We start from the raw sequence: 18,393 nt of genomic DNA on the forward strand, positions 1-18,393 counted from the left end.
TTTATATTTCTTTGCACAGGAATGAAGTAGGCAATGCTTTCCTTCTCTTTATCATCATTGCTGAAATATATTGAATTCTTCTATGGGCCAAACATTTCACATTCATTTAATGCTTAAAGCTAATTCTCTAGAGTAGATATTATAATTTCCATTTTAGAGATTGTAGGGGAGGGAAAGGATATTTTTTCTACCCTCTTAGGTTCTGTGACTGAGGCCTACAAATTAAAATAATGGAAGATAGATTAACAAGAGAAACAGTTTATATCACATGCATATGGTGGCTTCATAAGAAAGAAATGAAAACCCATTGTGGTTAGATGTGGGGGTTTATATACCATTTTAACAAAGTGATAAATTGTGAAATAACTAGAGGAAAAAAAAGGGAGTAAATTGTGGGAAGTATATTGTGATTCTAGGGACACTAAATTGTGGGAAGGTAAATATATGGGGGAAACTAATGGAATAAAAGAAATATTTAGTAAGATTTGTTATACAGACTCAAGTTGGTACCTTCTTCCTTAATAAGAATAGTCTCCTGTGCTTGAGTTGTCCTCATTTCCTGTTACTGGAGAGAGACACACACCTTTACAAATGAAAATTTATGCCCTGCTTTTAGAGAGAAAAGGGGCAGAGGCAGAGAGTTACTTGCTTTCAGCTTAGAATAATCCTCATACCAAAATGGAATCTTTTGGGGAAGGACACTTTGATCTCCTTCAAGATCAAAGAGTTGATCCTCACTGGAATACACAGACAGATCAATGGAACTGAACAGAAAGTCCATATACACCCCAATACATAGAGCTTTGTTATGTGATAAAAGTGGCATCTCAAATAAATGGGGAAAATCAAAACTACCAGTGTTCAATAGATGATGTTGGACAACTTCTGCATGGCAAAAAAGCACCACAAAAAAGTAAAAATACAAATGACAATAAGGGGGGAAATATTAGCAACTTACATCACAGACAAAGGGTTATGCTCCCTAATAAATAACTAGCACCTATAAAAGACAATTTACCCAATAGAGAAAATGGATAAAAGATAGGAATAGACTATTTGTAGAAGAAGAAATAAAAATGGCTCTTAAATATTCAAAAAGATACTCAGCCTCATTGAACAAGAGAAATGTAAATTAAAACAACACTGAGATGCCATTTCCTTTGCATTTTGCAAAAATCCAAAAGTTTAATAAAATACTGGTCTGTATTTGGCTGGTGAGAATATCACTCAGTCTAATCTCCATGGAGGGCAGTTTGTCAATATCTTTCAAAATTATAAATATACATGCCCTAAGTTTTAGCAATTCCATTTCTAGAAATTTCTCCTACCAGTATTCTTACACATGTGTGAAGTGACACATGTAGAGGTTATTTACTGCAGCATTTTTTGGGGAAAAAACGGGATATAACATAAATAGAAGACTACTTAATAAATTATAGTAAATCCATATGATGTATACAAAAGAATGATATCTTTATGTAGTGATTTAGAAAGAGCCCTAGAATATATTATTAAGTGAAAAAGAGCGAGGTCCAGAACAGTGTATCGTATGCCACCACTTGTGAATCATGAGTACGGAGAGTTGACCCCCTCGGCCCACAAAGGAGAACCCATTCTGCTCTCCTGGGCAACCTGAGGAGATGGGACAGGATACAGTCCTGGATCCCGCTCTTGCTGGTGAAATTGCTGGCCCTCCCCTAACTGGATGAACAGAACCAGATCCTCAGGGACCTATGCCGTGCTTTCCCTTCCCCAGCTGTCTGCATGCCCTGTGTCCAACTGCACTGGTGGGAACCATATTTTTTTATTCTTTATGGAATAGGACTTCTTTCCTTCTGGGCTGGGTCTATATGGATGGTTGGGAGTTACCATTCATACTTCACTTTTGTTTTAATTCATACCTGATAAATATGTGTTGGCAGGATAAAAGCCCACTGGAGAAGCAGAGAAACCACTTTCAGTTCCAATTTTGGAACTATTAATAGAAACTTCATCTTTAATCAGATGAAGATAACCTGGTATGTCATTTACCAAGGGTTGTTACAAAGTGATGTCAGTGGTTAGTGTACGAAATCCTACCCAAGCCCAGGCTTGCTGTCATGTTTCAACTACCTTCTTAAATGCCAGCAGAAGCTCCAATTTTGATTACAGGAGACTGACTTTGTACCGGAAATGTGTTGTCCATTCAAAGATTGATCATCTGCATTTGCCCTGAGGCTTAGCATAAGATGGAAGACGTTCTGTTGGGAGGTAAATCTCTGGCTCTAGCATTTTAGTATGCCTTGTAAGGAATGAATCATGAATTTGTGCAAAGATTTGACGAAAAGAATGGTTACTGCAGATGTGTTAATAATCGTGAAAAAGGGGAAAAAGCCATCATGACCCACCATAGGAGGTAAGTTATATTATAGTACAGTTTATATAATGGGATGCTTTGCAGCCATTTAAAAATGATAATGTAGGAAAATATTTGACAATATGCAAAAGTGCTCATGATATATTAAGGGGAGGAAGCTCGCCTCAAAATATATTACAATAGTGATCTCATTTTAAAACTATTATCCACACATGTACATAGTTAATGATTATACACTACAAATTATTACTATTTATTGTATTTTTGTAATGGGATATAGGTAAAATTTTAATTTTTTCCTTAAGATTATGAATATTTTTCTACAACAAACATGATTATTTTTGCAATAAAGCATCTTGTGAAAGCTATTATGAGGAGTAGAGACAAGAATGCCTCTGAGTGCCTTTCCTGAACCAGCGGCAGCAGGGTCATGCAGAGAGTCACCTCCAGAGCCGGAATCTCTTGCCTGTCCTCCCAGGTCCATGCGGGCTCTGGCCAGTTGCTGGGGGAAGCCTCTGGATCTCTGCCCTGTTCCTTACTATTGATGTCTGGACAGTGTCTGGGGCTATCCACCTGAGCAGAGGCACTTATAAAAAACTACAACCTGAATACAATTCCCATCAAGCATATTCCTGGTATTACTGGTAAGAGGGAGGAGAGAGCATTTAAGAAATTTATTTTATCTTTAGGTCATCTAGAAGCAACCCCCACCCCTGCCAATTTTAGATGAAATTTTGATTGAATTCTTTCTGAATACTTCAGTAGCTTTTGAGAAAGAACTTTCTGGGTGTCCAGCTGCAGCCTCCTGTGAGCCCTTGGCACTCGTTTGAGAACTCTGGAGTTTGTTGCTATGGAAACCAGAGTCAAGTCAGACTAACAGGAGAGCCTCCCCAGAGCCACCAAGAACATGTTGTTTCCTTTTGTTTGGTTTAAGTAGACGCAGAAAGCTTCACTTTCTGGATAACCTGCTTTTTATGGCCAGACATTGATGAAGAGTTGATCAAAGAGAGCAAATAATTTTCAAGTGTTTGAGATGTCCCTCTCAGAAAGGGCAGGTTGACTTTTGATGGCTGAATTGTAATGGGAATTAGTCTTTGTTTCACACAAGTGCTTTTAAGAACTGGCCGTTTTCCCAAAATAGGATTACATTCATAATTGCTCCTAAGTAACAAATTTTCACCTGACGGATGCTTGTGTACCTTGCAAGCTGCTGGAGCCAAAATCTGTTATGGTCTGATGGGAGCTCATCTCACGTGGGTGTCAGGCTTTCCTACAATACCTTCAAACTACAAAGTGTTTTCTTACATTTCTTGCATTTTTAAAAATTCATGTTCTTGCACTAGAGCCCTATGAGATCAAATGGTAACGTAATTCTTACTTTTATCGGAGCCTTAGAGAAGCCAAATGATTTTTCTCAAAACGCTGTCCAATGGAAGTGCCATTATGTAGTGTGTAGGAGTAGACTAATCAACCTTCTTTTCCACCAAGAGTGACCTATGGTGCTCCAGCTTCCCTGTTCTTCCTGTGAGGCTCAGTCACACTGATCTTCCAGTTTGTGGTCTGAAGGCAACAATCTTGAAAATCCTTGGGAAAAACAACATATAGTAAAGAGATTCTGCAAGATTCTGAGGGAGAGAAAGGGCGTTAAGGAGCAAACCTCCCTGTGGGTGAACCAATTTATATTTCCTAAGCTTAGAATATCCTGAACTACATAAGCAGTGTGTGCAGCAAATAGAAATTTCTTTCAAACACTAATATTCTGCAAAAACTGAAAACAATCTAAATGTCCATCAGGAGTAGTATGGATGCATAAATGGTGAAAAATTCATACAATGGAATAATACTCAGCAATAAAAACAGAGTGACCTACTAGGTAAAATTTGAATACATTATGCTGAGTGAGAAGAGCCAGAGTCAAAAGAGCAAGCGCTGTATGTTTCATTTTACGTGAAGTTCTATCTGAACCATTTATCTGAACCAATCTCTAGGGGAAAGAAAATCAGGCTAACCTGGGAGGATGGAGGGTAAGATTGACTGGGAAGGGGCAGCAGGGAACTTTCTGAAATGAGGGAAATGTGCTTCATCTTCAGGGTGGTGATAGTCACATGGGTGTCACAACTCATCAAACTGTACACTTAAAATCTGTGTATTTACTCTTTATAAATTATTCCTCAATGAAGAAAAAGTGTGTTTTCTAGCCTTTGTCTGTGTGGCATTCTTATAAATGCTTTACATGGTTTATGTTATTTAATTCTCACAAAAATATGGTAGAGGTGATAGGTTTATTTGTATTTTACAGATGGGGAAACTGAGGCACAGAGAGGTTACATGAATATCTAAGGTAATGGGGCTAACGTCTGGAACACTGGCAGTTCAGCTCCAGAGCTGAACTCTTAGCTGCTGAATAATACTACCAAGCCTGCCGGAAGTAGCAACCAGTTTGTAGTTTTCCATTTCCTGTAAGAGCTTTTCCAAACGTGGTAATAGGAAAATTGCTCATATAAAGCACAAAGAATCTGATTACTTAAATATGCCTAGTTATGTTGGGTATTGGGATCCATTTAGCTTCAACATAGACAATCCTACTAAATTGCAGACTGTCCTTGCGCATTATATCAGGAAGGCTACTCTCCTGATACTTTGTTTGCTAATCACTGTACAACACAGTTAATGTAAGACAAGCAAAATCATGTGCCTGACGTTGCCAGAAAATGGAAGGTGAAAGTGATTTAGGCATTGGGCTTGAAAGAAGACACATCCACTCCAGTTTGATAGTTATAACTTATGGTATTGTTTATTATAGAGAGAGAAAAATTAGCAGTGTTAACTGTGGCCAACTATAGGCGAATGAGATTGAGGTGGGAGAAAATGTCCAATTTCTCAATTATACACTTGCCTGTCCTTTGCAATTTTTGTGAGTATTCATTTTTTATGAGATTTTTAAAGTTTTTATCAGTGACCCAGGTAACTCTTTCTGTTTATGTGACGGTTAGCCACTTTGCAATATTCATTCATTCATTCACTGAATAAACATTTGCCAAATGTCTACTAGAAGCCAGATACTAGGGACTAGAGATCCCTAATAATTAGTAGTCTAATGGTCAGACGTGTGAGAAAACAATTATGGAATGAGGTAGGTACTCTGCACGTGAAGGGATTTAGATTAGACCAGGAAATACTGCCCCAACTTTGCTTTTAGCCATGGGTGTGGTGGCTTTCTCTGGGATGGGGGCGTGGCAAGAGGACTTGAAGCATTTCTGAACCATCTAGGGTTCTACAATCCTTTATGAATATTACCAGAAGTATGGCCAGTACGTGAAAGATATAGGGCTGATGCTGCATGTTAACATGACTTGTAAGACAGTTTTTGTTTCTAATCCTCGTTTCTCATGGTAAAGTGGTTGGTTGTCCGTTGCCAGAGGACTAAATTTCAAGGTTGTCATTTGAGTGCTTTTCTCTGTTCCGTGGCTACAGGTCTGTACCTTTCTCAATATTAGTCACTGTCTTCCCATTTTGCAAAAGGCATAATTAGGGTAAGAGGGGCTGACTTGGTGCAGATTCATTGTTTACTTTCAAGAGTCTTTTGATATAAAAATGTCAAGTAGCCCAATAATAACCAGGATTGAAAGTACTCACTCTACACCCAGGGGGCAGTCATATTGCCTTTATATAATAACATAAAGGAAAACGTAATTATCATCGTAAGCTTGTGCTGTCTTCCGATCCAGAAGGAGAATCGGTAGGTGTATATAATTCCCTTCCTGCTTAAACTTAAAACAAAGTTGTTGTTGTTGTTGTTGTTTTTTAAATTAAGTAACAGGTTGTAACAAGTAGCTACGCTCAGGACCATATGGTTCCTTAGCACCATATGGTGAGCCTGTATCAGACATCTCTTCCTCAAGTCCTGTGCTCCTGCCTGTTTAAATGTGAATGATTGCCTCCCCTTTCTCCGCTCCAGTACGTTCAGAGTAGTTATCCTTCCTGGTACATCGTGTCCTTTAATGCCTCCTTTATAAGCATGCCTGATTTCAGAATTGTTCTGTAATTGGAAGTCAGCCTCACTGGGCAAGTGCATGTCTCAAGCCCTTCACAGTGGCCCACCAGCCTAATTAAACTACAGAAATATAAAAGCAATTAGTTGGGGGCATTTGCAAAAGGAATGCATGTTAGTAATCTGTGTAGTTACAGAGACCCTGCCACTCAAATCTAATTAATTGCTTGGATGTTCTGATTTTACCAGTGGGGGCAAAAAATCAAAGAAAATTCTCTATATTCCATGACTCCAATCTTATCTTGGCTGAGACCCTACGGTCTCTATAGGGTCAGAGAATTTGTCTATAACCATCGTTTCTGCACTGGGGAGAGAAATGACACTTCTGTCCCCTACTGCTTTTGCAAACCAGTGGAAAACAATAAGGAATAAGCAGTAAAGCAAACTTCCATCTTCATTGAAATTAGGAAACATTCATATCTGGACTCATGATACTGTCTTTGAAAAAGGACTTTCAGATTAGTGAACACTGTACTAGTGTGAAGACAGACTCAGAGAGAAGGCTGAGGGCTTCAATTTCTTGGGCAGACTAGGCAGAGTGAAGAATATATGTCACAGCATTGGCTTGAAATCAGATCAGCGTGCAGAGGCTGACCGCAGCATGCCGTCAGCACTTAGTGACTTCAGACAACTGAGCAAACACATAGGAAACTTACACACCATCTTAGAAGACTATAGGTGGGTGGGTAGAGGATAAACTGGGGGGAACAAGCAGCGCTTCAGCTTCTATGTCTGCTAAAGAAGAGTGAAGACATCACCATGCACCACAAAACCTCCATTAAGTGGTTTCATTAGGAGCATGTAGCATATTGTCTCATTTATGTGAATTGTGCGCACACTCACAGACCATACTGGGAAGGGAAGGATAGAGCTAGAATTATAAGTGCCTTATAGGATTTCCAAGGTATATTGCCAAGTGAAAAGTAGTTGAAGGTGATATGTAAATAGACTCATTCTATTTGTATAGAAACAACAAATTTCCCACATTCTTATATGTTTGGAGAAAGGTGCATATGGTTGCAATGAAACAATAATAATCTCAGGGGTGTGGTACTGGAAAGAGCTGGGGTTGGGGAGCGTGGGGGGAGAAAGATATGTGTGTGTATGCAGATGATTCCCGACATACAATCGTTTGACTTACGATTTTTTACTTTATGATGATGCGAAAGTGATATACATTCATTAGAAACCGAACTTCAAATTTTGAATTTTGATCTTTTCCTGTGCTAGTGATATGTGGTAAAAGATACTGTCTCGTGCTGCCAGGCAGTGACAGTGAGCCACAGCTCCTGGTCAGCCATGTGACCTCAAGGGTAAACAAACAACTGATACTCTACAGTGTACTATGTTGCCAGCATTTTTTGGATATTGGCTTTGTTTTCCCATCCCCATATCTACAAAATGCCCATCTGTGTCTCCTACTTCTGGCGAGAAAAAGAGGAAAGCAATTACTCTTGAGATAAAACACAAGTTAATGCCCACCTGTAGGCTAATGTAAGTTTTCTGAGCATGTTTACAGTAGGCTAGGTTAAACTATGATGTTTGGTAGGTTAGGTGTATTACATGCACTTTCAACTAATGATATTTTCAACTTATGAGTATGATGAGTTTATCGGGATGTAACCCATCGTAAGTTGAGGAGCATCTGTAACATAGTCATTTTAAAATTACAAATTGACATTACTTTTTGTAATTTGAAAAAGAAAAATACTTAAAAAAAAAAGGCAGTAATGGTTTTCCTTGAAATAATAAAAGAGCTGAGAGCTACAAACATCCAAGGAATAGTAATGGCAACAGAAAGAATTTGAAAATTATTTGGTTAGAAAGGCAGACTAGAAACAGCAAAGAGATTCTGTTAGAGATTCTTAAAAATGAAACAGAATAGAAAAATGCAAAGAGTTAAAAAGAGCAGAAAGAGAGAAAAATAATAGCAGATGAAGGAGAACATATGAATAATTGGCATCCCTGACACACTAAACCAAAGGCTTTTATGAAGATTGACACCAGAACATAAAGAACAGAGGGAATTGACATAGAAATATGTTTTCATAAAATAAAGTCTATGTACTAAAAGGGAACATTGAGTTCCAAGAAAAATTTGATACAAATGATCAATAACTAGAAACATCCTGGTATATTATATTTCAGAGATAAAGAGTCCTTTGGGCACTTAGCTTGCTCCTTTACCACCATCACCATCACCACCACCACCACAAAAAAAATCAACTGTTTACTCATAGATTTAAAAAATTACTCTTGTACATGAACAAAAAGGAAAAAATAAATAAATTAGTTAAGGTATTTCAAAATCTTTTTCACATTCTTTCTTTTGTGTGAATCACCTTTTAATTGTGTTTTCTCAACAAACATGGTATGAAGGGCACTGGTAATGAGCATTTCGTTAAAGAGCACCCACCATTGTCTCTGGAATTTTCTCCTGGGACACATTAAGCCTCAGCACCCATTAAGGAAGCAAGTTTTAATGCTGATGCTTTCCCGGTCAGTGGATGTATCAATGGAAGGTTTTCAGCTCTCAACCAGGACTTATTTATCTTCCTCAAATGGTCCTTCCATGGCTTTTTAACTCAAGTGTAGTGACATTTTCCAGTCCTGTCACTAGGAACATAACCAAATTTGTATATGAATAGGTGTACTGCTATACCCTATAATAATAGGCTGACTCCTTAAAGGGAGACATAGATATTATACATCCATGTGGTCTATCATATTATTTCTTCAAAAGAATCACTGTCCCTCCCTGTGACAGGATAATTCATCCCTGGCCATTGACATTAGGCTTGTCATATGGTTAGCTTTGAATAATGGACTGTAGATGTGAAAGATGTCACTTCCTAGCAGAAGTTTTAAGGGCCATCATGTGGTCCCCACCTTTCTTTTCCCTCTCTCATAAGGCCAACATGCCTCACATAGGGCCTGCTTCTTTAGCTTGGGTCCTGGAAATGAAGATAACATTGAGTACGGCCAAAATTGACCTTCCATAAACATATAATGTGAGTGAAAGATAAATTTGTAAGCCACTAAGATTTTTGGCTTACTTGTTATTGCAGCACAATTGAACTTAGGCTGACTGGTATAATCCTCTAAGCACATAGGATGTAAAACCTATTTTGGGATAGTCTAGGTGTTCTTCTGAAGGATTCCTAATTTCTCCAGGACTTCCTAAGGGCAGATAATGAGTGGGTGACACTGATGATTGGTCCTCCTCCATGTGAGATTCAAGTTCAGGCTATTTCAGGGGAGCCAGTGTGAATGCAGAGTGATCTCACCTGAAATGTTTAAAACAAGCCACTCTGGACTACTTAGAGATTTGCACTAAGTGAGTGGCTGAGTCATAGTGCAGTTGTTGTGAGCTGTCATTTATACCTGTATTCTGGTTAAATGTTCTGAAATTGTAAGGTAAGAAAACATTTTGGGGACTGGAGACAACACTTCACTTTGGGATGCCATAATAGTTCTCAATGGGGAAGGGGCTGACGAGGTGGGGGAAGGGGAGGAAGATTCTGTAGATCTGAAGGGTTCACTCTTGCTTTTCTTCTTTCCCATTAAAGCTGATTCCATGATGGAAGTGTCAGTCTGTGGACAATAGCCTTTTTTTTTTTTCTCCCCAAAGCAGAAAATTCAGGACCTTCTGTTGGAGAAGTGGGTGAACTCAAAATGCAGTAGGGATCCAGCTGCAGTTCAATGTTGAGGGACTCAACAATTGGCAGCAGTTCTTCAAAGAATACAGGCTGTGGTTCCCTCCTGGGATGACCTTGCCGGGACCCTTGGCAACAGTTCTAGTGGAAAGTGGAATGAAACAGTTAAGTTGAACCTTAGAAGACGGAAACAGATGAGTAGATGATGACACATGAAAACACAGCGCAGGGCGGGAACCTGATTTCCTCCCTCACATTCTGGTTAGCATGGGTTAAGAACAGGGGCACCGGAGAATTAGTTTTGACTCGCAAATCCTAGTTGGTCTCAAGGACTTCCCCTATTTCCTCAAGAATAATCAAAGAAAGGATTGAATCAATCCTTATAGAACACTTGCATATTAAGAAGGGCAGATAGGGTAGGGATATTCATTTTGTCAATAGAAACTGTACAGGGTGGGGGGGCTGGCATGACCCCCGCATCCTCCATAGCCCATCGCCATGTTGTCAGGACAGCCTGCATTGCTTGATCCCCTCGAAAGGGAGGCCGTACCTAGTAAGTAACAGTGGCTACTAGTTAAGGACATCGGCTCTTCTTGTGTCTTTCTGTCTTGATTGTGCATGCACTCATTTTGCTTTGGCAAGTGATGTAGTCTCTCCAAGCCCTGATTTTATCTAATGCTTAGCAAAGGAAGAGTACTTAACTTATACAGTGATTGCAAAGTTTAAGTGTGCTAATTCATGCCTAATACACATGTGGGGGCATATTACATGCTTGAGCAGCACTGACTAGTATTATGGCTCCTAGTCTTAGTGAAAAAAGTGAAAATGAAAGCTGGTTAGAATTGCCACACACATTCTTATATTTAGATAAAGTAAGAGTCATGAAGTTATAAAAATAAGTGGATGGGGTAGTCTCAAATGGATATAAAGAAGTTATAATCAAGAATACAATACCTGCTCAATAGACTCTGGCAACAGGATATTACATTGGTTGTGTTTGTAGGTAAACTTGAGTTGAAGGTATTCTCTAAAATGTCAAGGCAGTTGATGTCTACAGGAGTGCCAGAGAGCATGCCTGGAAGTGGAACAGAGTATCATTGATTTTATTAATTAACAAAGTCCCTGAACTCTTTTTCTGTTCTTAGCTCCTCCACAGTGCTCCACACATTTCACTTTATAACATGCTTAACGGCAGCTCTGCTTCTCAGCTTTCTGCAGCAGCATATGCTGCATATGCTGGTTGGAGGCACTGCCCCCCAGAAAGCTTCCATCCTGTGGTATGGGGAGCTAGGACACAAAGGACTGAATGCAGTACCTGCAATGCAGGCTGTCATGAAGCAGGCTACGGTCCCTGAAATCAGAGCTCTTATTGCCCCGGAGGCGATGTCACGCTTTCTGGAAGGAGCCATGGATGCTGGGAAACATGGAAGCAAGCACGAGAGATTAATATTGAGACTATTGATTAGAATTCCAAAGTCCCAGCCTCTGAGAATTGTTCTTGGGCTGGGGTCTCAGGTCAATTGACCTTAAAAAAGTATTTTAGCTGGAAATTCAAGGTTCAAGAACTTAGTGATGAGCTCCACATCTGGAGAAGCTCCACATCTGGAGTGAGGAAGGGAAGAAGTTTGTCCACACAAAGAAACAACTCTTCAGTTTCATCCAAAAGGCTCCTGGAATGGGGTGTGGGGGTGTGGCAAGGCAAATGGGTTGCAAGGACAGATTCCAAATATTTGCAACTCATAACTATCTACTATGCCCATAGCAGACATAAGAATTTAATCACAGCATTTTCCCACTGAACTTCCACTGGACCTCAGAATGCTTCTTCAGGTAGACATTACAAATCTCCTAGAACTGGCACGCAAAGTGAAACCTATGTCATCCCTGGGTGGAAAAGCACCTGTCCATTTGACCAAATTCTTCCTCAGGTTACCTTGGGTATATATAGGAAAACTACCTTGAAAAACAGGCATAAAAAATTGACCCCAAAGGATTTCCTGCTGTTGCAAGGCCTTTTTTTTCCTGTTATGAATAATGTTAGAGAGCAAAATAGAGACTTGAAGCATGTTTACATCACATCTGTTGTTGAACAATATTCTTTTCACTTACTGAGTGAGCCGACCATTATTCCTAGGGAACCGAAATTGGCAAAACCACAGAGAGCATAAGTGGCAATTGTCTCAGAACGCATCTGTAAATAAGCATAAACATACTGATGTATATACGGGGTGACCCAGCTTATAAATCTGACATCCTAATTGGGCTTCCTATTGTGACTATTGTGACTATGGAATCAGTATTGAATGCACAATGCATGATGTCCAACACTCGTTGCTTCCTAGACTCTTTTCCAGCTCCCCTTGAATTTTGAGGCAGGGAAAGGGGCTGTATGGATTCAGAGATTCTCTATGTAGGACTTGGGATTGGTAGTCGTGGCCTCTACAAATTGCTACTTTCTGCTTAATGATAACTTCTAACATTCAATAAGACCTGGCCACCTGTTATAATGTGCCAGGCAGAGTACTAGCTACTGAAGATTCAATATTGGTCCCAGAAAATATTCACATTACATTTATTTGACAAAAGGACTCATTCAAAATGTATAGAGAACTGTTACAACTCAGTAGTAAGAAGACAAGCACCCAATAAAAGACGGACAAAGAGATTTCACAAAAGACATGTAAATAGCTAATAAGAACATGAGAAGGTGTTTGACATCATTAGTCCTCAGGGAAATGTAAATTAAAACAATGAGATACCACTACACATATACTAAAATGGCTAAAAAAAAAAAGATGGACAATATTAAATGTTAACGAGGATGTGGAACAGTTGGAACTCTTGTATATTATTGGTGGGAATGTAAGCTGACATAGCCTGTTTGTAAAATACAAACACACTTTGGCAGTTTCTTATCAAGTTAACATACACTGCCTATATGACCCAGCAATCCCACTCCTAGGAATTTTCCGAAGAGAAATAAAAACATATGCCCATAAGAAAACTATACATGAATATTTATCATAGTTTTATTCATAGTAGCCCCAAACTGGAAATAGTGCAAATGTCCTTTGACAGCAAATGGATAAACAAATTGTGATATCCATAAAATAGAATACTACTCTGCAATAAAAATAAAAATAACTAATATATGCAGCAACATGAATGCTAAGTGAATCCATTTATATGACATTCTAGAATAAGGAAAAGTAATCTACAGCGAAAGAAAGATGATTGGCTATCGGGACTGGGGAAGGCGGGAGTTGACTGCAATCGGACATGAGGGAAACTTTTTACGTGTGATGGAAAGGTTCAATATCTTGATGGTGGTCATGGTGACACATTTGTCAAAGCTCATGTATACCAAAATTGGGCCTTTTTATATCAAATTATAGTTCAGTAAAGAGGATATAATTTAAAAGGAATTATACTACGTAGTAAAACGGAAGCTCACAGATATCACAGGAGATATTCCTTTCGGTCTGGCTGTGGTGTATGCTTGCCTTTCTTTGTTCCTCAGCTCTGACTATCCGGATATTAGGTGGCTGCTTACAAGTGGGAGAATTAATAATCCTTCTCACAGGGCAGTGAGAAGATGGAAGGTGAATTTTTAAAACCATAATCATGGTCCTCCCCACCTCTATTCTGATTGTTCAGAGGTGCTGCTCAGGCCAGATAATTCTTTCTCAGGTTGAGGAACTGACAAAGGCTCTTTGTTGTTCACCGAAGGCATATCCAACCTGGTAAAGGCACCCACACAATTGAGACAATGATTTTCTGTTCCCAAATCCTGACAAATTTTTGATTTGGTTCAAAGAACAAACCAGGCCAGTGCTACATTCGAAGTAGTGGTGCCTGTATTTTTTTTTTTTTTTTCCTTTCACTAACTGGATTTTTTTAAAGCTTACATTCAAGAATTAAGTGGTCATGGTAAGTTTTTGTTGATTATAAGACCCCTCTTCTTTTTCATGGTTTCTGAGAACCCCTTTGTTGATTTTCAGTGTGCATATAACAGGCAGGAAAAAATATTTCAAGTATTTGAGCAGTCCACTCTTTCTGAAATAGCTCATTCTCGTCCCCTGCTCTCTTTGGTGCTTTTCATTTAGTTCAATTGGCTTCAAATCAGGCAAGCCTATTAAGAGACCATGGGAAGGGAGATGGCACAAAGCACTTGAGATTCCTCTCTCTCCTTTCTGGGGAACTGTGGGGAAGGGATACACAGATGTGGCCACGTAGAGTTTTATAATTAGAGGAAAAGAAGGCTGAAATGATACCACTTTGCCTTTTCTCATAAATGTGCAAGATTACATGATGGAAAGAGCTGCACTGCACTATGAAATAAATAATAATACATCCTACAATTCTCCCTGCATATGAGCCAAAATGTCATATGTATAAGGACAGTCATTGTAGTACTACCTCCAACAGCAAAAAATTGGTAACAGTGTTTGTGAACAACAAGGGACTGGTTAAAATAAATTATGGTGTGCTCATCCAATAGAATACTACCGTGTTTCCCCCAAAATAAGACCTAGCCGGACCATCGGCTCGAATGCATCTTTTGGAGCAAAAATGAATATAAGACCTAGTCTTATTTTACTATAAGACCAAATCTTTATAATATAATATAATATAATATAATATAATATAATATAATATAATACCGGGTCTTATATTAATTTTTGCTCAAAAGATGCATTAGAGCTGATGGTCCAGCTAGGTCTTATTTTCAGGGAAACAGGGTATGCCACAGACAATGATATAGAAAGGCATCCGAGACATGTCATTAAGTGCAAAGAACAGGTTAGAACAGTGAGCATATGGTAAAGGAAAAGGGGCTGAGCAGCAGAGAAATAGGAGGAGTCACTTTTCCCTCTGCATCTTTTTGTACCTTTTGATTATGTATCATGGTATATATTACATGTCAGCATATAGGGTATTATCGTTAAGGAAGAGAATATGATGGAGCAATAAAACCTCATTCTGGGTATGTGGGTGCTACATAAATGTTCTGATGTCTTATCTTAGATGGAGGTCAGCAGTGGGCATAATTCAATAGATTACATTGGGGTTTTGCCTCATGCACCCAGATCTTATACTTCAGTTACTTGGTACATTTCCTAAAAGATGGTTGGGACACCCCTACCACTTCTTGGTTGGTAAACAAGAAATTGCGGGGACTCATTTTGTTGACTGGAAATAAGAAATCTGGAAAAATAAAAATGCTTTCCCCATCATGACTCAACACTAGCAGAAGCCGTTGAGCTTATGTGTCCAAATGTCCTCTGTGCGCCTGTCTCTGGAGTTGGGCTCATCCCCAACCCAAATCATCTCTACTGTTCTTGTCTTTATCCTCTTAATAACATGTTCACAAATCTGCTTAGCACTGCCACAACTGGGAGCGTGCTTTGCTCATTAACAAAAGCAATTTCTCCTGGCAGCTGGCAGCTGGGGATGGAAAACATTTCACTTAATCTAGCCTACTGTTTACTTTTGGCAGGGAAGTAAGCTGGTTAGTGGTGATATCCAAACAGTGAGGACATTGGGCCAACTTCCATCATCCGGTCAATGAAGAATGAACATTTGAAAAACAGGAGACCTACAGAGCCACTATTCATATCAGACGTGTGGGTCAAACTGCCTTGACGGTAAAACACAAATCAATACTCTCCTGAAATCTCTTAATATGTGGGAGGGCATTTGCATGTTTGGCCTTTGGGAGGCTGGGAAAGGCTGTGGTGGTGTTCAGAGGTAGGCAGTCTCTATGAGAACCTTGGGAAGCATGTTTTTCTTCTCCTTTCTTTTTAAAGCCAAACATATGCCTAGGATATTAATTCCAAATGGATTGTTTCAATGAATAATGGTGGTGGTCAGAAATATTTACTATTTCCCTGAGTTTTCATGTGTGACAGTTTTGTTCTTCAGGAAAGTAAAAGTTGGATACTCAGCTGCAAATATGACCTAAGTAATGGCTTCACTTGGGTTCTCTTATCCCATCCAAGGCCAATCAGACACGAGCATCTCCTTGCAGCTTATTGACCTGAAGCCCTGACATAGTTACAGGATGCTTGTTTCAAAGGTTCAGACCACAGACTCTGAGCTTCTACTCTCTCTCATCCACTTGGAGAGTAGCAACTGTGTCTCACTATTGGTTTAGGATGTCCGGTTCTATGTTGCTTTTAGGTGGTTTCTCAGAGTTTATAGAATTCTTTCAGCTGGAAGAAAGAGGCCTTCCTGGTCATTAGACTATGAGCCCCATTAGGGCAGAGGCCCTGTCATTTGTTCAGGGCTGTGAACAAATACCTAAGTACCTAAGTAAGCTGGATGCAGAAGGTATTCAATAAATATTTGTTGATTGATTGATTCCAGTCCCAGCTCATAAGACTCTGGGTTTGGATCCATAGTGCTGAAAAGCAAGAGATTGCAGTGGTAAGGATTAGTTGTGTTTCTCTCTACATACATGTGCACAAACATGCACACTGATTAATTCAACATCACTGAAAACTGTGAGGTGCTATATACATAATGAGCTCCAAGAGACCAGGGATTTTTAGTCTCTTTTCTTCTCTTGTGTTTCCCGAGAGTCTTGCATGGTATCTGACACACAGAGGCACCAGTAACTATCTGATGAATGGACCAGGTCCGACAATTAAGTTCGCGAACTCATCTCAGAAAAAGTGCTACATTCCTCGTTGCTGAATATCACTATGGTCACTTTCGAAGTACTCCCCTGGGGAAGCTATGCATCAACGCCAGTGCCTAGTCCACCCTTCAAAGCAATTTTGAAATTTTTTCTGGAATGGCCATCAGAGCTGTCATCGTATTACCCTTGGTGTACTGAGTGTCATCAAAATGTCTTCCTTTCAATATTTCCTTTATCCTTGGTAAAGAAAGATGTCATTGGGGGCCAGATCAGATGATTAGGAAGGGTGTTCCAATACAGTTATTTGTTTACTGGCTAAAAACTCCCTCACAGACAGTGCTGTGTGAGCTGATGTATTGTTGTGATGCAAGAGCCATGAATTGTTGGCGAAAAGTTCAGGTCGTCTAACTTTTTCACGCAGCCTTTTCAGCACTTCCAAATAGTAAACTTGGTTAACTGTCCAGTTGGTACAAATTCATAATGAATAATCCCTCTGATATCAAAAAAAGTTAGCAACATTGGTGCAACAAGTTCGTGAACTTAATTGTCAGACCTTGTATATATGTGATGAAAAAGTGTACTGAAAATCACAATATTTACTCACCGACATATACTGCTGCACACCATTCACAAATTTGGGTCCAGCTTTTTTCCTTAAATTGATCAATTTTGAGAGGTGTTCATAAGCCACAAATTCATTGAAGAATGTCTTATATCCTATGAGCTTGGCAACCATAAAACTGTCTTGCCAATCCACGCCCATCATGAAGGAAAGGGGCATGAAGATGTAGGAGCATATTAGCTACAAAAACCAAAAATAGACACTTTATTAGAGTAGTGATTAGCTTCTGCCTCACCCCCTGTGGCAAGACTGTACTTGCCCTTTGTGTGTTTCCTTTAGGCATAGAAATCCTTTCACACATCCTTGCTCCTCTTTATCCACTGGGAGTCAAGGTTGGAATTGGGTCATTTGAAGTAATCTGGATTCTTGGATGGGATCAGGAGAGAATGACTGAATGTTGCGGGGAGGAGGGTGATAGGAACAGAGGGGGTGGGGAGGTGGGGAACACACGATAAATGTGTACACTGGGTAAGAGTGTACTACAGGCAGTTAGGGAAGGTTGTTCACAAACCTTTTATATTTAAACAAAGATAGGCGGAAACAAAATGGAGGAGAAACATGGTAGACTTATACCTCAAAACTCAGCTGTGGGTAGTCAAACATGTTTCCAAACCAGGACAGGGCTGAGTTCACAAAAGACAGCAGGGCAAGGAAGGCAATCATATTCACAGCGATGCTGGCCACCAGGGAGATGGATGAGGAGGCTCCCTGTGTTGCGGCTTCTAGGAGATTCCTTGAATCACTTTATGAAAAAATAGTAATCCCAGAATTACCGAGGAGTTGTTGGTGGTTGGACATCCCAGGTATGGAAGTGGCCTTATCAGAGCTCACTCAGGGGGAGAGACCAACTCGCAGGCCCAAGCCTGAGTCAAAATATTCACTTGAATCCCCTGCAATCATGATGGCGCTTATAATCGTTGAGTGTAGATGATGGATGTCTAACTGTTCTACAACTCTTTTATATGGAGGTCATTTATAATTAAAAAATTGGGAAAAGATAAACATATTACAGGTTTTAAAAATGATATTTAATTAAGAGTACCTACCAGAGAAGATTTATAAAAT

The 18,393-nt window shown here is 39.5% G+C and overlaps 1 protein-coding gene across 1 annotated transcript in view; it reads right to left on the reverse strand.

The window, feature by feature from the left end:
• Positions 1-10,060: 10,060 nt before the first annotated feature.
• Positions 10,061-18,393, reverse strand: part of SLC28A3 (solute carrier family 28 member 3) — a 51,019-nt gene continuing 42,686 nt past the window's right edge. The window contains exons 13-18 of the mRNA XM_033123257.1: positions 17,902-18,070; positions 17,311-17,508; positions 12,173-12,254; positions 11,379-11,477; positions 11,018-11,138; positions 10,061-10,204 (exon numbers count right to left, since the gene is read on the reverse strand). Coding sequence (XP_032979148.1) covers positions 10,078-10,204; positions 11,018-11,138; positions 11,379-11,477; positions 12,173-12,254; positions 17,311-17,508; positions 17,902-18,070 — 796 coding nt within the window. The 3' untranslated portion in view covers positions 10,061-10,077. The remainder of the gene's footprint in view (positions 10,205-11,017; positions 11,139-11,378; positions 11,478-12,172; positions 12,255-17,310; positions 17,509-17,901; positions 18,071-18,393) is intronic.

The sequence above is a fragment of the Rhinolophus ferrumequinum genome, chromosome 12, assembly GCF_004115265.2.
Source record: "Rhinolophus ferrumequinum isolate MPI-CBG mRhiFer1 chromosome 12, mRhiFer1_v1.p, whole genome shotgun sequence".
Lineage (NCBI taxonomy): Eukaryota > Metazoa > Chordata > Mammalia > Chiroptera > Rhinolophidae > Rhinolophus > Rhinolophus ferrumequinum.